The sequence below is a fragment of the Alligator mississippiensis genome, chromosome 7 (assembly GCF_030867095.1).
Source record: "Alligator mississippiensis isolate rAllMis1 chromosome 7, rAllMis1, whole genome shotgun sequence".
NCBI lineage: Eukaryota > Metazoa > Chordata > Crocodylia > Alligatoridae > Alligator > Alligator mississippiensis.
Genome location: NC_081830.1, coordinates 3,818,349 through 3,837,600, shown reverse-complemented (window position 1 = coordinate 3,837,600; position 19,252 = coordinate 3,818,349). Strand labels below are relative to the sequence as shown.

Below are 19,252 nucleotides of genomic sequence, written 5' to 3'. Positions count from 1 at the left end.
GTACGTTACAGCTCTGCCATGGCAGCAAATGATGGGAAGTGGTGATCTGTGACTTGGGACTGGGAGACAGATGGAACCGCAGTTTCCCAGGAACGTGAATGCAACAGCTGCATTTCCGCCAAAGTTCCTGAGGGAAGATGCGAGCAAAGCCCAGGGGTTCAAGCTGTTGAAGACTAGCCTTGACAGCTGCTCTCCCTGCATTGCCCCTAAAACACCTCAAGATGATTGCTCATGCTGTTGTGCAGGGGGCTGTCTAGAAATCTCGCTTCCGCTGCTGCGAGTGACTTGCTTTGCTCTGCCTCAGCTGAAGCCACCTTTACTTAGTGTTCAGCAGAGATGCAGACAAAGCAAGGGCTCTTCTTCCTTCCCCAGCTGTGAGATGCTCTAGGGAGGTCACTCGGCCAGAGCGAGAAAGCCCTCCGCCAGTCCCGACCTTTGTGCCTTTAATTTCTGCTTGGTTTGCTGAGGTTTGCAGGGATTTCCTTGCTTTTTAGAGTGAAAAATAAAAGGAAAGAAAAAAAATAGCAAGTCATTGCAGATCTGATCAGGCAGCCCAGCTTGGCTACAGCATTTGTTGCAGAGGACCAGATCCCAGTGTGCAGGCTATGAAATCCTGACCACTCAGCCTGATAAAGAGTGGGTGAGTGGGGGGAGTTGTGTGGTCTGCATGTGCCCCCAACCCTACCGTATCCAGATTTTTTGTGTCTTTTGTAGATCCCTTGAGGAACGGGGTTTGGGAGTCCATAAAGTGACTGTGCTCCCTCGGCGAGGCAGCTCCCTTGGAGAAGCAGGTGAGGCGATCTTCAGGAGCAGAGCTCGAGGCCCTCCTTCCTGTGGGACAGGGACTAAGGCTCTTGGCAGACACCCCGTCCTCTGCTAGGGCAGAGAGTACATCATGAACGACAACAACAGCTGTTATTGCCCCATGGCTTTTAACACCACCAAGTACTTCCTCGTTCCCATCTACTCCGTGGTAATAGGGACTGGCTTGCCTCTGAACTTCTTGGCACTCTGGGTCCTGGTGTCCCAGATCAAAAAGGCTGTGGTCCTTTCGGTCTTTGTGATGAACCTGGTGGTGGCTGACCTACTGCAGACCTTGACACTGCCCTTCTGGATCTACTACAGCTACCAGGATCACCGCTGGGACCTGGGGGAGATCACTTGCATGGTGGTCCACCTGATCTTCCTCACAAACTTCTACGCCAAGAACAGTTTCCTGTGCCTCATTGCTGCAGAGCGCTATCTCGGCCTGGTCTACCCCCTGCGCTTCCACGGGCTACAGACAATGCGCAGTGCTGCCACGATCAGCGCAGCCATGTGGATGATGGTCATTGGCTTCTGCTCCTTGGGCAACTGGCTGCAGAACCTGGGGCCAGACCGCTGCTATGACTGCTACCCACAAGTCATAAAGTACGTCCGTTTCCGATGGGCCGTCTTGAGCATCTCCTTCCTCCTACCCTGCTTCTTCATGGGTTTCTGCAACATCCAGGTCCTGTGCAAGATTAGACAGGTGTCATCCCTGGAGCAGGAGAAGAAGCAGCACATGTGCTGGTTTATGTCCTTCATCATCATCTCCTTCTTCCTGCTCTTCCTCCCTTATCAGGTGAATTTCTTGTTGAAGCGCCAGATGACGTCACCAGACTCTGACACGTGTCATCTGGAGAAGAATTTTTTCACTTACAGCCAGGTGGCAAAGAGCATCCCCACATTGGGCAACATCACAGATCCCCTTCTCTACATCCTGCTCCTCAAAGAGGGGAGGGCAGAGCTCAGGAACTGCTTCAGAAACATGGTCTTGAGATCAGCGTCGTAACAAGGTCAGACCCAATGCCACCATCCTCCTTGGCAGGGGCAGAGGTGCGTGTAGGGACTGCCCTGGGTAGGATTTTTCAGGACAGTCCTGAGTGGCAGGGCTGCATCTGGGCATACGTGATGACTACCTGATCCACCCCAACTTGGGAATGCTGGCCCTGGAGTGGCCCCAGGCAGCGTCCCCTTGCATCTGCTGAGGGGGAAAGCCCAGTGCTGCCTGCAGCTTGACTGCCCCAGGGGAGAGGGGGCCATGGCTTTGCTCCAGCTAGTCCACTTGTCCCCCTGGTGACACCCGGACATGGCTATACTAATTAGTTCTGCTGCAGTGGCATATGCATGTAGCCATGCTACTTCCAGCAGCTGCCTCCTGAGCGAAGAGCAGCTCTGTGCCTCTCAGCAGAGCCAGGCAGCCTGGCCACAGCATCGCTGTTATAAAAACCGGAACTAGAAGCGGTGTGAACAGCTTCTGCTTCTGAAAGACTTGGGGGCGGGGCGTGGGATAGCGGTCTGAATTTCGACCACATTGGAGTAGGGTTGGATGGATGCCAGCTCAGACCTGCGTCTAGACTACTGGCTATGGGGGCACGAGCCTATCTGTTTTTTGAGGGTTCATCTGTCCAATCCTGGTAAGGCAGCAAGTGCCAACCAGCAGTCGGCGACCACCCACAGACACTGCTGTAATGGCAGGCAGCGGCGTCCGCGGGCTGCCCACAGACGCTGCCGGCAGTGTCGGCAGCAAGCAGTGACTGCCAGCAGTTTTGGTGTCGCCTTTGGGTGCACCGCTACACTCAGGGGGTGTATGCATCGCCAGTGATTGTGCATCGCCAAATTAAAGTAAAAATGCTTGGATCTTTCTGCCTACTGGCCTTGCACCTTCACAGGGCACGATTTTCAGCCGTTCTCTGCCCCGGGAGGGCTTAAAATTGAGAGTTTAGTGTCATCACCCGATTCCAGAGTCAATAGCTGTGCGGGAAGGACTGGTCTCTTGAGAGCTGGCAACACTGGACAGGCGCTGTGTGAAAACCAGTGATGGACTGGGATCTAGGGGAGATGGTTGAGAGGCGATAGAGAGCAGCTGGTCCCTGCAGTGCCAGGCATTGCCTGTTTAGAAAGGGACCAGGGAAGTTCTTGGAGGAAAGCGGCGGCAGCAGCTATTGAGCAGGGGTGCAGGGCATGTGTACACATTTGCTTTCATGTGCATTCGCCTGCTTTATTGCACATTAAAGCATCACAAAAAAGCTGTGCACTTTTGCTAATGTGCATTAAACGAATGTGCCTGTTCCAGTAGCTCTCAGTGGAGGTACTAGATTTAATGAACATTAGCAAAAGCGCATTAATGAACGTGGAGAAGCGCCCTAAGCGCCGGACGCTGCAAGAGGGAGGGAAACCCCTGGGCAGACCCAGTTCACTCGCAGCCCCCTCTCTCGCCCCACCCCCTCTGGCAAGGGTATCAATGATTTCAAACTGGCCAATGAGCGTTCGGGAAAGGCAGCGCCCAGCAGCGATTGGCGGAGACGTGACCAATCCGCGCCAGCCCTCTCCCTTCCACCGAACGCGCCTTGCTCGACAGCCGGCGCCGGTCTCTGACAAGGGGAGTGTGGGAGGGGAAGACAGGAGCCGTACGTCATCCCCCACCGGGACCAATAGAAAAGCGCCCATGCCAAGGTCCTGGCTGCCAGTCACAAGCTCCGCCCCGCTCCCTGGGGCTTTTCCCGCGAGTCTTTCCCTGTTCATCCCGCCTCCTCGACTATAGCCTATAAGAGCTAAAATTACCGGGGAGTGACAGAAGTTCCAGCCATTCAGGGTGGATCGATGCAGAGAGGTGGGCCCGTAAAAGGCTTAATGACCAATCACAGAAAGACATGAGGCAGGGGCGGAATCGAATGTGCCGTTCACCCAATGAGAAAAGACTGCGGCGTGGACTGACAGCAAGTTTAACCAAGCAGAGGAGAGTGTTGGGCTGCGGGAGTAGAGCGATGGGAGCAGCAGCCAGTGGTTGCTTACGCCCCCACTCCGCCGAGGCAGGGGGGGTCGAACCCGCCGTTTCCCACCCCTCAGAGTTTCCTCTCTCATTGGCCAGTAGCAGGATTGACTTCTTTGCCAGCCAATGACAGTGAATAAGGCTGTTCCCTCTCTTCCAATGGGGGCGGGGACGGGGTGGACTCGGATTAGTCCGGGCTGAGCGGTGCAGAGGGCGGCGTGGGCGCCATTTTGTGAGCAGCGCGGAGCCAGGAGGCCGCGGCGGGAGCGCGAGCGACTCGAAGTCTGAGCGGGGCCTAGCGGTGAGTCTGTCGTTGCTGCGCCGCTGCACGCAAGGCTGAGCTGGGACAGCGCGGGGCCGCCCCCCCGCGGTGTGCTCCGCCTCCCCGCGCCATTTGGGGGTAGCGGACCCCCCCCGCCCCTCGGCGCGGCTCTGCCCGGCCGGGAGCGCGGGGGAATCCCGCCCCTCCCCCGGCTTACAATGGTGCAGTCCAGGCACCACAGCCTGTTCTCCTGGGCGAGACCATCGCGGGGCCAGGGGGGGAGCCGGGGAGAAGAATGGTACGGCTCAGACGGGAGAGACCACCATGGCGGGGTGGAGGGGATGATATCGCTGAGGGGCGGCCGGGCGCGGGCTGACCAATGGGAAAACGAGGAATCCGCCCCCCCCCGCGGGGGGACAATGGTGCGGCCTGCAGAGCCCGGTTTCCCGCTTCTTTGGGACAGACCAATGGGCGCGCAGGGGGGGGCTGGCGCCTTCACCTCCATCCCCACCTCCCCCGCCACGCGGCAGTGGTCTCGGCCAGGTGGGGGTCTGGCTCCCGGGGCCTGTGCTGCAGGGGCACGCGGCCTGGTGGGCGGCAGCTGGAGCAGAGCCTCGAGTGGGCAGGAAGAAGGGGCTCCTGTCTCGGCCTGCCGCTCTCTGCCTGCGCCTCGGCCCTGCATGCGGATCCCTGCAGCCAGAGGGCACGGTCCGGGTCCGGCCCCCGCGGGCCTCACTTCTCCCCCTCCCCCCCCTTCCACCAGGAATAGGCCCCCTCGCCTTGCCTCGCCCCCTGTTCCCTGCCGTAGGTAACGCCGGTGCCTCCGGGGAGGCGTCAGCGTTGCATCGCGTCCTGGGCTGGAGCAGGACGCGTGCCCCCGCAACCCCCCCGCACCCTCAGGGCAGCTTGAGCTCCAAGGATCCTCCGTCAGGATAGGCTCGCATGACACTTCCCCCCTCCCCGCCTGCACGATGCACCCCCCCCATTCGAATCTCCTCCTGCCGCCGTGCTTGACGTCTGAGCTGCTTCCTTGGAGACGGAGGAGCGGAGCGGAGGGGTTAGCGCAGGATTGGTGGCAGGAGCCCTAGCTTGAGCGCTCGGGGGTCCCTGGAGGCAGGCAGGCCTTTCTCGGGGCGGGGGCGCGGGAGGGGCGCGCAGCGTTTCCGAGGAACCCTGACTCAACCTGTCCCTTCTCCTTCCACAGGGCAGCGAGGCGAAACCCCATCCCTCCTCACTGGAGCTCAGCTTCGTGTTAACCCCCTCCCCCCCCCACACACACACCTCCCCATTTTATAGAGCCCTTTTAACAGTGCCCCCGGGGCTCAGCGCTCCCCGCGCCACGCTGGAGCTGGATTTAAGATGTAATTTTGCAAAGTGTCTATTTTTTTCTGCAGCAGCTGGGTTAGAGAGGAGGAGCCTTTTAGCCCCTCATGAGCTGACCTCTCGGGTATTTTTAGAGTGCAGTGGTGGTGTGCAAAGGGCTTTGATTGTCTCCTACCAAGAGCTCTCCCCACGTGGCTCTGTGGTAACCACAGAGCGCGAGAGAGAGGGAGAGAACAGAAATGATCGTTGCTGACTTGACCTTTCGGCACCTCCCGTTTTTCTAATCTGGGCTATTTTTATTTTTGTTTTTTTACAGCGAGATTTTTTTGATCTTCAGCTACAGTAAGTTATTCCACATTTTTTTCCATTTTTCCTGCCTTTCCACTGATTTCCTTTTTATTGTTGTTGCTAGTTACTATTACTATTATACTACTATAATGCTGATGACTTTACTATGCTGATATATTACTGATGGTGATGATAAATGACACTGCTGATTTTTAACCAGATGAAATCGCGTTTTTCTGAGTGTTCCTGACTGAGCTGGGTTTTTACCCTTTGTGAGAGACAACAAGGTTTTTGCATTTTTAAAGTGGATTGATCACGCTAACTCTTTTTCCCCCCCTTGACTGCTGAGATTGGGACCTGGTTTCTCCTGAACTGTTTTAGAGCGTCTCTGGAAGTCTGTATTTTTATTTTTTCTTTTGTTTTTTTTATTTTTTTATTTTTTAATCTTTCGTTTGTGCCATTTTTAAACTTGCTGCCGTATGATGTCTGTGGTGCTGATCGCCTGTGGTGGCGATGGCCCTTCCCCAACAGCCCCCTCCTCTTGTGCCCCCAAAACCCTCCTCCTGCTCTCTTCCTCTACGCCGTCCTTCCCTCAAAACAACCCACCACCACGCCACGGACACCTGGCCTGGAGCGGCAGCAACAGCCAATGGAACCGCCCGTGGAGCAGATACAAACCCATCCCAGGCGATGGTAAGAGGTGTGAGGCCAGTAGATTTCACTGTGAGCTTTGGCCACCAGAGCCACAGGCCCAGGCATGGAGGAGTCCCCAGCACAAGGATCCTGTGTTATACCGCAGGCCTGGTTTAGGGTTAGAAGCACCATGTCACAACTGTCACCTTGGCTGGCAGAGCTGTGTAGGAGCGTGGTGGGAGCCCTGGCGCTGTGGCCTTAGTGCTGGGAGAATAGACCCCGCAGGGAAGGCCCGGCTATGGGAACCGCAGCGGCTCTGCAGAGCTGGTGCCCCACGTGCCGTGAGCAGTGCTTCAGGAAGACATCTGGGTTTGACCTGGACAAAGGAGGAAAAAAAGCCATGGGAGTCTTGTTCCCCTGCCTTTGGGCAGGCTGGTCCCCTGCTAAAGGGGAACCTTCCACCTCCTGTGAATGTCCTTCTGCCTGCTTCCCCCTCCCTTTCCCCAGTGAGGAAACCATCTCTGAGCACAGGACACCACATGAGACCTAGAACAGTGCATAGAAGCATGCTGTCCCTTGTAGTGGGATGGCAGGTCAGGCCTGGAGCCGTGTGCAGGAACAGCGTATGTCTAGAAGGCTTTCTGTGTTTCCGTGCTGTGTCTGCAAAAGCAGCAGGAGCTTGAGCCACCAGTGAGGAAGAAACAATTTGTCCGTAGTACTCCATGCTGTGCTCGTGGTCTTCTGGCTCTCGAGTCTTCACCACGCTCTGGAGATGGCATTCAGTCTTGCCCTGTAGCCTTTTGTCTTTCAGCTCCCAAGCTTCCCTCCCACAGCGCTGCTCAGGCCCCTTTGAATACCAAGTTACAGTCCAGCATCTCGGGACAGGTGACTCTGTTGACAGGCTCCCAAGCTCCTGGGAGATGCTTCATCTAGCCTGCTGAAGGGAGGAAGCTGTAACCCCTCCCCCTCCCTACTGCCTGCCTTTGGCCTTTGCGGAGAGGGTCAAATGGCTTTTTCTCTGTCGGCCTGTCCCTTCTGAGGACAGTGTAGTGTAAAGGCCGAGCGAGACCCTGAGGAGGTAGGCTGGCACTCTGTCCCTCCCAGACCCTCCTTCAGCTCTCCTGGAGTGCAGCCTGTTTGGTGTCTCAAAGCCATGCTCTAAGTCTGTGCAGTATGACTTCATGGTCATGTGACCGTTGTCCTCAGTGCATCTGCATCTCATGCCCATTGGGTGTTCTCCCTGTCCCTTCTCAGCGAGGGCTGCAGGGTTGAGCGCCTTCAGAGACTACACTGTTGCATTTTCGTGGCTGCCTTGTGTGTCTGCAGTGTGGCTGGGAAGGTGCATGGGTCCATGAGGTGCTACAGCAATGCCACGGTGCCTGGGCCTGGTCCCTCGTGGCTGGATGGGGGGAATGTGGGTGGCTGGAGCCGAGGGGCCTTGGATGGCAGGTCTGCCCTCTTCTGACCGTGGCAAGGATGAGGTTCTTGCTGGCGAGGGGAGGGTGGGAGGGGATTAGTGAGATGGGCAAGATGGAGCAGGTTGATCAGGAGCTGCTATTTGCAGTTTGTTTTAGGACTAAAGAAGGGGCTAGCTGGGAAGGATAAGCAAAGCAGCAGGTACAGTGCCGATAGGCACTGTGATGTTGTGTAGGTACTGCAGCCTGTGGAACTCCCTGCTGCAAGGAGTCGTTGAGGCCACGACCTGTCAGGGTTCAGGAAAAGATCAGGCACTCATGCACGCTGAGTGCCCTTAGCAGGGTTCAGGTTGTGATTGCCAGTTGGGATCCTTTGAAAATGCCAACTAGACTTGAAGTGTGGGGGAGGTCCTGGTGCTCCAGCCCATGGTTTGGCCCCTGGGAGTGGCAGTGGGGCCAGCTTCCTGAGGCCTGCTGGTCTCAAGGGTTTTCTAGTTTTCCTCGCAGGTGTCTGTCAGCTTCCATTCAGAGTGGGGCTGGCTGACTCTGGTGTGGGCTGTAGTCATGGTGAGGAGCCCGAACCCAGGACCTGGACAAGGGCCTTCTCTCACCACCTAGAAGCGTGTCTTAAGCTGGGGTGTTGGACCCCCTCTTCTCCAACCCTTTTGATTCTTACCCTTACTTCTGCACCTCCGGGTGCTCTGGAGCCTGTACCCAAAGCCAGTGGAGAATTTCTGGGTTTGCCCTGCATCACTGTATAGCCATGGGCATGTTGTTCTTTTGTACAGCGGGTGTTACTATGCATTGCAGTGGGAGGCTCTGTGATTGGTCCCTTGTGATCCTGAAGCACTTGAGTCCCTGGGGCAGATGATGCTGGGAACAAGATTGGGAGGAGGGGGTGGCTGGGGGGGGACACTTCTGACCTTCTAACCACCATGGCTGCCCCTTGCCTGATGCGCCTGCCCCGGCAGGTCCTTGCTGCACGTGAGCCATGGCCAGCAACGTCACCAACAAGACAGACCCACGCTCCATGAACTCGCGTGTCTTCATCGGGAACCTCAACACGCTGGTGGTGAAGAAGAGCGATGTGGAGGCCATCTTCTCCAAGTATGGCAAGATCGTGGGCTGCTCCGTGCACAAGGGCTTTGCCTTCGTGCAGTATGTCAATGAACGCAATGCCCGCGCAGCTGTGGCGGGGGAGGATGGCAGGATGATTGCTGGCCAGGTCCTAGGTAAGTGTCCCTGAGGTGTGCCTGGCCTGTACTTCAGGAATGGCAGGCAATTGTGAGTTGGGTTCTCGGTGAGTGTGCAGCTGTGGCACTACCCTGGACCAGATGCCTTTACCCCACACAGGACAAGTTTATCCCTGGCCTGCTCTCATTCTGCCTCCCCCAGAAGTGCATGCTGCCCTGTTTGTGTCCCATTGTGAACACTTAGGCCAGAGGCAGTGGAGGTCATCAGGAAGTGTCCCCTGGCCATGGCTCTGACCTGGCCTGTGTAGCCTGCAGATGGCAAGATGCTCGCTAGGTATTGGGTGAGCCTTGGCTTCCACCCCTATGCACAGAGCACATGCCACCCTGTGCCATGCGCTCGCATGATATGGGAGGAGCTGTTGGCAGTGAGGAAGCAAGTTGAACAGAAGTAAATGAGTTGGGAGCTCGGACTGGGGGGATGGGTTTGACCTGTGTGTTGTGATGTTGCCTGTTCCCCACCCAAACCCTGTTTGGTCACAATACCATGGCTCTGGCACTAGTAAGGAATGGGGCTGCTCCCTCATTGCACACCCATCTCTTCCTCAGACATAAACCTGGCAGCCGAGCCGAAGGTGAATCGAGGCAAGGCGGGTGTGAAGCGATCGGCGGCGGAGATGTACGGGTCAGTAGCTGCACCACCTTCTCCGTCCCCTCTAGTCAGGTCGGGACCGTTATGTTTTCTATATCGCGTTGGTGCTGTGCGTGGGCACCTCCTCTCTTTCTGTCTCCCAGAGGTGGGGAGGGACTGTTGGGAGGCAGCTTGCTGGAGGTATCTCCGCTGGGGGAGCATGTCCTGGCCACTCAGCCCCTATCCTGGGCTGTGACCCCTGGCTACCTGGGACTGGGGAGTGGCGGCCCAGGCCTATGCCACCTCACCTCAGTCAGTGCCAGGGAGCATGCAGGGGCAGAGGCAGGCACTGGTGGGCTTGCCCAATAAAGCTGCCTCATCTGCCTGCAGCACAGATGCTGTGCGTGTGACCTGCACTGGCAGTCTGGGGAGGCTGGGATGCTCTGCCCTCCCTCCATGGGAGGTGGTGTGGTGCTTGGCACCCATGTTCCTCACCTTCTCAGTTGGGTCCCTCCCCACCTCTTCCCCTACTCCTGGGCGCCTGCCCCTCCTGATCCCATTGCTTGGGTTCTCTCTTTCAGGTCTTCCTTTGATCTGGACTATGACTTTCAGCGGGATTACTATGACAGGTATGTCACTGTCATTGCATACCGCAGGTGTTTTGGTGAGCTGCAGCCCAGGGGGAAGGGGGTGGAGCCATTGATTCCCATGTGGGAGCTGCAGTGCCATTGGCCCTCTGAAGGGCAGTGAGTAGCCTTCCCAGGTGCTTTTGGGTCTGGGGTGCTTGCTCTTCTGGGGCATTTGCATGCTAGCGGTGGAGGGCTGGGGGCTCACCCTGTTCTCTTCCCCTGCTCCTAGGATGTACAGCTACCCGGCACGTGTGCCCCCACCTCCCCCCATCGCCCGAGCGGTGGTGCCCTCAAAACGCCAGCGTGTCTCTGGCAATACCTCCCGCCGTGGCAAGAGTGGCTTCAACTCCAAGAGTGGCCAGCGGGGATCCTCCTCCAAGTCTGGTAAATGTACGTGTCAGATCCATGGTGCTGCTTCTGGGGAGTGGGGGTGGTGGGACACAGTGCACCCCCTCTTCCCCCTGCCCCCCAGTCCTCCGTTCCCTTGCTGGAGCCCTGATTCACTGATGGAAGGGGGCAGCCGTGTCTCATGCATCCTATGCTCTTCCCTAGAGGACAAGTAGGCAGGTCTGCCTTGGGCCACATGTGTTGTTTGTAGTGTATCTGCTTCTTGCTTGTGTTGGCATCTAGGTCTTAGTCTCAGGCCCTGGGAGTGGAAGGGGATATGGAGTAGTCTGTATCTTTGTTAGGTTGGGCCTCAAACCCGTCGGGGCCACAAACTGATCTCTGCCCTGGTCCTCTTGGCTTTCAGTGAAAGGTGATGATCTCCAGACCATTAAGAAGGAGCTAACCCAGATCAAACAGAAAGTGGATTCCCTGCTGGAGAGCCTGGAAAAGATCGAGAAGGATCAAAGTAAACAGACGGGTGAGAGGGCGGGCGGTGATGGGTGTGGGGCTCCTATTTGGGAACCTTGGGACCACCCCATCCAGGGGGCAGTGGGATGAGGGAAGCTTTTTCTTTCATGTGGAGGGGGAGGGAGCTCTTTCTTCCCTCTGGAGCAGCTGCGCGAAAGACTGTATAGTCTCTAGGAGGCAGAATGTTCCCCTGATGTGCCCCTCTTCTCTTGTCCCCTGCAGAGCAGAAGAACGACAAGTCTGAGGAGGAGCAGAGCAGCAGCTCCATGAAGAAGGAGGAGAGCAATGTAAAGCTGGAGTCTGAGGCAGGGGCAGATGACTCTGCTGAGGAGGGGGATCTACTGGATGATGATGATAATGAGGATCGGGGTGACGACCAGGTATGAACCTGGGGGTCCAAGAGAGCGGGAGTAGGGGCGGGCGTCCCTGTCTCTAATCCCGCCCCCCCCCATCCCTGTCCCCTCTCATAGCTGGAGTCCATCAAGGGTGACGAGAAGGAGGCAGAGGAAGGAGAGGACGACAGAGACAGCGCTAATGGCGAAGATGACTCCTAAGCACCCAGTGAAGCCCCCGGCAAGGTGCCCATCTGATATTTGAGCCTGTCACTGGCCCCTCCCCCGCCTCCTCCTCACTGCCCGCCCCCTGTGTTCATGGTGTTGTCTCCTGCCACATCCCTGCTCTCATCGTAGTTCTGTTAAGTCCCCTGTAATTTTCCTCTTTTAATTTTGATACCTCTTTATGACTTAACAATAAAAAAGGACGTATGGTTTTTACCTGGTGCATTAACCTGTACCTGTTATTTCCGGGGTGAGGCATGAGGGATAGCAGGAGGCCCAACTGTCTGACCGGCCAGCAGGCCTGGCCCCTCTTTTTCCCTGCCAGCAGGCTGAGGAGTAAAAGATGCTCGTCCTAGTGAACAAGAACCTGGTATGGAGGAGGTTTAGATGCTGCATGTGGGGCTTAGGCTGATCACCACCCTGCGTCCTACACTTGCAGCCAGCCACTGTCAGTCTGTCTCCTGGTAGCTGCCAGTATTGACCAGGCTCCCGGAGCCCTATGATTGGGGTGTTATGAATTCATGGTGCACAGCCACTGCTCCCCGGAGGAGGGCAGATGTGTGCTTTTCCTCTGAGGCCCCTCTGTCTGGGCATCACTGGGTGGGAGAAGACGGTGGTTACTTCCCCAACTGGCTTTCAGCATCAATTCCCTTTGCAGGGAATTGCTCCTGGATGCAGTGGAGCAGTGTGTTCCCTGCAGGGGCCGGTATCAGTCTTGCTGGGTGGAGGCGTCTTATGCCCTTGGCAGCACACACACAGTGTTGTGGCTGTGCTTGCTCTTGCTGCATCCCAGGGGTGATCGGACATGCCACAGGCCACGTGATGCGCCCCCCGCCCCCCCAGCACCTGTTCCGCTGCAGGTTGCAGGGGGGGAGTGCTTTGCTTGGGCAGGAAGCATGGGGGCCTAAGGGGTGGGGGGGTAGCGTTGAAGGGGGTGGGGGGCTGGCAGTTGGGGGGCTGTGGGCTGGCAAGGGGATTAATACTAGAGCCATTGTTGCTTCAAGGGCAGATTAGGGGAGCGCACTGATACACTTGCTTCCCTGCCTCCCCCTCACTTTGATTCCCTCTCCACCCACAATTTCAAGCCAACTGCCTGGCAGCTGCAGCATATCTAATCGGGCAGCGCTAACGGAGTCACTTGACTTCATAGCTCATTGCCATCTACCTGATTCCTGCTAAACTTCTCCCCAGGGGTTAGCAACACTCTCAGTAATGTTCTTGACGTACCACTAATCCAGGTATCCTTCCTTCTGGTGTTTGGCAGTGCTCTCTTTGCTGCTTCTGGTCGCATCGCTCCCATTTCCCAGCCCTGTCCACTCTTAACTTCGCTAAAAACATTTAGTGTGGTGTGAAAATACCACACTTCCAAGAGACTTGAGAAGGCTTGACTGGGTTTTATGAGCCTGAAAGCAATGCACAATTAATACTAAGGTCTGCAGGACTAAAGGCAATGTGTTTTGCTCAGTTCTTTTTTCTGATTTAAATATGTAAAGTGTGATGGGGCAAGCAAATACACTCTCCAATAAAGTTTTGTTTCGGTGTAGAAGTGAGTAGCATACGCCTTGCTCTCATGGCACAGGCGTGCACAATCTTGATAGGCAGTGCCAGGTTCTGCTGGCCAGGTCCAGTCTTTGGGTCTAATCTGGCTTCAGGGGGTGGCACAGCCTTACCTTGATCTGTCTGCAGGGGCAGAGCAGAGCAGCCCCGATATGTTTTCCCTGGGAGATTTGGGGGACTAGCCCAGATCCAGATGTGCTAGTGCGAGAGGAGGGGTGAGAATCAGCCCAGCCTGCTCTACACATGCAGGGATAGGGTCTGATTCCCCTTCACACCAGTAGTCTACTTGTGGCCACACAAAGCTTCCACTGCTTCCTGCTGTCCCTGCTTTACTTGTCTGGGCTGTCTGGCCAGCGCTTGGAGCACACGGATGCACATGGGCAAGGCGGTACCACGTTGCTGTCTATGCCTATGCATAGAAGCGGTGAGCAGCACAGCTAGCATCCCTAGTGCAGACTTCACCGCTTGGGAATGCAGCTCCACAACCAGGCATCCTCGCTTGCAGAGACCGAAGGCGGTTGATCCCTCGGCTGGCAGCGGTGCCCCCTTCCCTAGCCCTGAGGTCCTGCCAAGGCTTGGGATGCACCCACTCTGCTCTCCACCCCCCATGCCAGAGATCTTTGCAACTGGAGGCTTGGGCCCTGCCCCCAGCTGCCCTTTGGTTTCTCAGTGACCTGACTCACAGTGCCAGCGAGCATGAAGTGCATTTCCCAGGGGTGGGATCTTGTGCTGTACCAGCTGGGTGGTTGGCATGGAGTTTGGCTTCCTAGTGCCAGGACTGGAGGCAGGAGGTGGTGCGTTGGCAAGCTTGTGTAACTAGCCTGGCTGTGCAGCTGGTCCGAGAAAAGATGCTGCCCTAAGAAATTCCTGCCTCTTTTCTAGAGCAGCATGCCTCCAGCCTGGCTTTCCCACTCCACCACCTGCCCTGGCTTCTGGTCAAGGCCCTCAAGTAGCTTCCCCTCTGCCTCTGCCTTGACCATGGGGCAACTAGATCCTAACTGCACCAATTGGCATGCACAGTGGCAAGGGGGGGGGGGGGGGGGGCTACTGACTTCCCATTGGCCAATTGGAAAGTGTGGCCGATCAACCAATCAGAGCGAAAGCTGCCTACAGGGCCCTCCCAGCCTATCCCGGCTCACTCTGCCCCCGTCCAGGCCTTTGGCTCCTAGTAGACTGCTGACGCCCTGTGGACACAAGATGTCACAGCAGGGGGAGGTGGCGGTAATAATCTCTGTTTGGCCCAGCTTCTCTCCCCTCTATGATGGAGGTGAACGAAGTACGGCTGGAAGGGACCTCAAGGGATCATCTAGTCCGGGGCTTGCCTTCCAGCCATGAGCAGCAACCCAGCGCAGAGCTGGGTGGATGCAGGGCTTGGGAAGGCTGCATGCGGCTGGGGTGGCCCACCCTCACACCACCCACATCAGGCTTCTGCTTTCTCCTTAACCCGATCGCAGTGCAAAGAAGGCCAATCCGGCACCTCTGTGCCTAGCGGGACGTTGCGCTGACTCTCGCTTCACCCTTCACGGGAGGCAGCAGCAGCTGCTTTGTTGTTTGCCAGCCAGCACTGACGCCTCGAGATGTTGGTGGGCAGCTCTAGGGTTTTGAAAAGGGTTGGGGGGTGCAGACAGTGCAGTGTATTATCTCATCTAACACAGCGCTCACTTTTCCTCCAAGTAAGAAGCAACTGAAAGCTTCGCTAATAAACGGGCCCTGAGCCCAGATTATTGTTTAAAACTGAAGCTTTATTGGAGTGTGCATTCATTTCCTCTGTCATATACGATTTAGAAAAACACAACAGACAAAACTAAATGCATTTCATCAAAAGACTGTTTCATTAGCCTTGTCATTACAGTTAAATGTATGTATGGACTACAGAAGGAGGTGGCATGATCAAGCCAATAGGCAATTCATTGGCAGCTGAAAGAAAGGTATTTATATCCGAAAGCTTGCAAAGAAGAATTTTTCCAGCTATTTGAGTTGGCCTAATGAAAGATACTAGATTTACCCAAAAAACTGTCTGCCTATGGTGATGCATATGGGTAAAAAAATAACCCAAACTATAGCTACACCATGATGGTTTCTACATTTGCTATTACCAGATGGGAAAGAGATCTGGGAGTCAGTGCAGATAGTTCAGTAAAACATCAGCTCAGGGCTCAGCAGCCCTCCAAAAGGCAAACGAAAGGTTAGGGATTATTAAGAAGGGAATTGTGCACAAAATGGAAGGTATCATGATGCCCCTTTATAAATCCACGGTGCATCCACATCTTGAAGACTGTTCCCGGTTCTGTTCCCTGCCCCTAGAAAGGAGATAGAGAAGGGCAACAAGAATGATGAGTGCTATGGAGGGTCTTTCAGATGAGAAGAGACTAAAGAGGTAGGTCTATTCAGTTTAGAAAAGATATTCTTGAAGAGGGGCCATGGTTAGGGTTTACAAAATAGTAAATAGTGAAGAGATAGGCAATAGGAATTTATTATTTACTGTTGTTCACCATATAAGAACTAGGGGGTCAGAAAAAGAAGTTAGTGGGTCATCAGTTTTAAACTAAGACAAGGAAGTTCTTTTATATACAAGGCACAAAATTAAAATGTGACATTCATTGCCATCAGATGTAGGGGGAGCTGACAGTTCGGCTAGATTCAAAAAGGGAGTGGACACATTCATGGAGGAAAGGGGCATCAGTAGCTATTGAGCATGGGTGTGAGGGGCACGGCCTCTGAATTAGAGCTTCCTACACCCTCAGTGCTGGAGGTTGCAAGTGAGACGGGTTGTGGGGGGGAACCCTGCTCAGGCCTAATTCACTCTTCCTTCCAGCATTGGCTCTTTGACCCAGTGTGCCATAGGAGACTGAAAATGGCTGTTCTTATATATTCTTATGACCAATATTTCGCAACCTTTTTTTTTTTTTTTTTTGCGCCCTGCTACACAGATGCTGGGTTGCAACTGCTCTTCCTTGCTTCTCTGCAGCCCATCCCTGCAGAGCCTGACCCCTGGCTTGCTCCCAGTGTCCTCAGTGCAGAGAGGGTCACAAGTGGCTGGAGGGGTTGGGGCCTTTTCTAGCCAGCCTTCCCTTGTAGGAAGGAGAGGGGAGAGAAGAGTAATTTATACCAGATGCTTAGCCCTGCCACTGCTCCTGCTCTGGTTCTGGGGCTCCCCTCCTCCCTAGTTTCTGTCTCTTACTGGTTTCCCCCCACTCCCTTGCCAACTGCACCCCACTGCAGAATCAGGCAAAGTAAAGAGGAGGAGGATTGTTCATCTGTGGGTAAGTGCATCTTTGGTCCTCTGAACACTGAAGCCAAAGTGCCCCAACACTCCCTGCACAACACCCCTGCGCTCACAGCCAATGTCCTGTTTCTGAAAGCCCCTCCCCGGTGTCTTCCCCTGCCCTGGAGGGGCTTCATGTGTCTGGCAGGAGGGGGTGGGTTGCTAGCTAATTTTGGTTCTGTACATTTTTGGGTCCTCCCATCTGTCTTTGCACCTCCCCTCGTCCCTGCAACCCACCCATCCACTCTCCCCACCACTCTCCGCCCCCGTATTTTCCTTTTTGTTTCTTTACAGATATATATAACACCCCGCCATGAAAGAATGAAACGGAACTTTTTTTGTGGGGGTGGGGTTGATCAAAAGAAACCAGAGAAACTCACAGCTGCTGATTTCTTGACAATAAAGGGTAGAAGCCTTGACAGCGTGTGCTTCTGGGCCTGGGGCAGCATGGGGATATCTTGAGTGTGCGTGTGTGTGTGTGTGATCCCTATCAGTGCAGGGATTGTCCCTGGGGAGGGGGTTGTGCTTAACCTAAATACTGTATTTGTTTACACATAAAGCACTCCACTGAATATATATAAAAGCACTCCACTCTATCTATCTATCTATCTATCTATCTATCTATCTATCTATCTATCTATCTATCTATCTATCTATCTATCTATCTATCTAATGTTATATATACTATAATATAATATGCATCCTGGTATTCTCAAAGGCAGAATGAAGGCAAGAAAGGGTTTTTTGGGGGGGCAGGGGGAGGGTTTATTTTATTTTTATGTTATCGTTGTATACAGCAGGCACCAAGCCTAGTCACAGAATCGTAGAGAAGTCGGACTGGAAGGGATGGAAGGACTGGAAGGACTGCCTACACGGTCAGATGGGTCACTAACTAGCTGGAGGGCCGCACCCAGAGGGTGGTGGTGGACGGGTCTTATTCAACCTGGAGGGATATGGGCAGTGGGGTTCCCCAGGGTTCGGTCCTCAGGCCTGCACTATTCAACATCTTCATCGGTGACTTGGGCGAGGGGGTAGAAAGCACCCTGTTCAAGTTTGCAGATGACACTAAGATGTGGGGAGAAGTGGGTACGCTAGTAGGAAGGAACAGGCTGCAATCGGACCTAGACGGGTTACAGGGGTGGGCCGAGGAGAACAGGATGGGGTTCAACACTGACAAGTGCAAGGTGCTGCACCTGGGGAGGAAGAACCAACGGCACACCTACAGGCTGGGGAACTCCCTTCTTGCCAGTGTTAAGATAGCAAAGGATCTTGGAGTCATCATGGATGCCACAATGAACATGGGCTGACAGCGGGGATGTGGTCAGGAAGGCCAACCATACCTTGTTGTGCATCCACAGATGCATCTCAGGCAGGTCCAAGGAGGTGATCCTTCCCCTCTATGTGACACTGGTCAGGCCGCAGCTGGAGTGCTGTGTCCAGTTCTGGGCACTGCACTTCTGGAGGGATGTGGCCAATATAGAGAGGGTCCAAAGGAGGGCCACCCACATGATCGGGGGCAGCAGGGCAGGCCGTACAAGGAGAGGCTGAGGGACCTGAACCTGTTCAGCCTCCAAAAGAGAAGGCTGAGGGGGATCTAGTGGCCGTCTACATACTAGTCAAGGGGGACCAGCAGGCATTGGGGGAGTCCCTGTTCCCCCGAGCACTCCCAGGAGTTGCAACAAACAACGGACACAAGCTAGCGGAGGGTAGTTTCAGGCTAGACATTAGGAAGCGCTATTTCACTGTCAGGGCGGCTAGGATCTGGAACCAACTTCCAAAAGAAGTGGTGCTGGCTCCTGCCCTGGGGGTCTTTAAAAAGAGGCTGGACGGACATCTGGCCGGGGTCATTTGACCCCACTACGCTTTCCTGCCACGGCATGGGGTCAGACTAGATGATCTCCTCAGGTCCCTTCCGACCCTACCAAATCTGAAACTATGGATCTCCAGATCTTATCTAGCCCAACCCCCTGCAATGACATAAGCATACACATTGCATATGATTTGTGTGTGCATATGCATTTATACAGACATACACACACACGCCTTTTCACTAAGACACACATTCAGACAGGATAGGGCAGGATTGTCCCTATCCAAACCACCCCATATAAACCATAATCAAACTCTGCATAAGATGACTATCAACCCTGACCCAACACAGATCTAACACCCTAACCTGCCACAGGTAAAGCAGGGGAACCACAGCAGCCAATGTTTTGCATCTATGAAATGTAGTCAAAAGATGCTCAAGGGATCCCACCTAGGCCATGTCCCCCACTACAGAGGAAGGCAACCCTCCCCTCTCCCCATAGTCGGTAATAACTGGATCCTGGGGTAAAATTCCTTCCTGACCCCAAATATGGCAAGCAGTTTGACCCTGAGTGCAAGAACCTCTGGCTTTGCTCCCAGCAGGAGCATTGGCACATCCTAGTCAAAATCCCCAGCCTTAGCTGCAGCCAACAACCAAGGAAGCCTCTGAGGAAGGCTTAAAAACACCCTAACACATATAGCAGAAAGTAGGGACAAAGGGGGTTGGCAACCAGCAAAGCCCAGAAGCATGAGAAATACCCATGGTAGAATATAGGCACAGCTATGCCTAGATTATCCCCAACCAGCAACTGTCCAACCTCTTCTTGACCATCTCCAGTGAGGTTGCAAATCCACAACTTTCTAGGCATTCATTTCCCTGATATCCAATCTAAACTTGCTTTGTTGCAGCTTCAGGCCATTCATCCATGCCCTACTCTCTGCAGCAAGACAGAGAAAGGTGTTTTTACTTTCCATGATAGTGGGCAACCTTCGATTGTTCTGAATCATGGTGTATGCACAAGATGGCACAAGACCTTTTGATGTA

General features: G+C 54.7%; 2 protein-coding genes across 7 annotated transcripts; both read left to right on the top strand.

Moving 5' to 3' along the window:
* The first annotated feature begins 925 nt into the window (after positions 1–925).
* On the top strand, positions 926–1,813 carry LOC102566593 (probable G-protein coupled receptor 132). Its single transcript, XM_019487055.2, has one exon. It carries the CDS (start codon positions 926–928, stop codon positions 1,811–1,813), a length of 888 nt encoding a protein of 295 aa, XP_019342600.2.
* A 2,173-nt stretch (positions 1,814–3,986) lies between these two features.
* On the top strand, positions 3,987–11,792 carry HNRNPC (heterogeneous nuclear ribonucleoprotein C). 6 transcript variants are annotated; one of them, XM_059730418.1, is made up of 10 exons: positions 3,987–4,094; positions 5,260–5,416; positions 5,695–5,720; positions 8,686–8,946; positions 9,514–9,628; positions 10,117–10,164; positions 10,394–10,554; positions 10,916–11,029; positions 11,242–11,399; positions 11,490–11,792. In XM_059730418.1, the coding sequence occupies exons 4-10, from the start codon at positions 8,706–8,708 to the stop codon at positions 11,571–11,573; spliced, it is 921 nt and encodes a 306-aa protein (XP_059586401.1). In that variant the 5' UTR covers positions 3,987–4,094; positions 5,260–5,416; positions 5,695–5,720; positions 8,686–8,705; the 3' UTR covers positions 11,574–11,792. The 6 variants fall into 6 exon arrangements, with proteins under 6 accessions (XP_059586401.1, XP_006260874.1, XP_006260870.1 ...); XM_006260812.4 differs by lacking the exon at positions 5,260–5,416 and having other exon boundaries at positions 9,514–9,589; XM_006260808.4 differs by lacking the exon at positions 5,260–5,416.
* Positions 11,793–19,252: the final 7,460 nt, after the last annotated feature.

What these genes read in the sequence shown, in the direction of transcription:
- HNRNPC (XM_006260808.4), top strand. Translation starts at nt 8,706, where the DNA reads ATGGCCAGCAACGTCACCAACAAGACAGACCCACGCTCCATGAACTCG. An exon ending in CAGCGGGATTACTATGACAG is followed by an intron (nt 10,165 to 10,393) that starts GTATGTCACTGT and finishes CCCTGCTCCTAG; the next exon opens with GATGTACAGCTACCCGGCAC. An exon ending in CTCCTCCAAGTCTGGTAAAT is followed by an intron (nt 10,555 to 10,915) that starts GTACGTGTCAGA and finishes CTTGGCTTTCAG; the next exon opens with TGAAAGGTGATGATCTCCAG.
- LOC102566593 (XM_019487055.2), top strand. Translation starts at nt 926, where the DNA reads ATGGCTTTTAACACCACCAAGTACTTCCTCGTTCCCATCTACTCCGTG.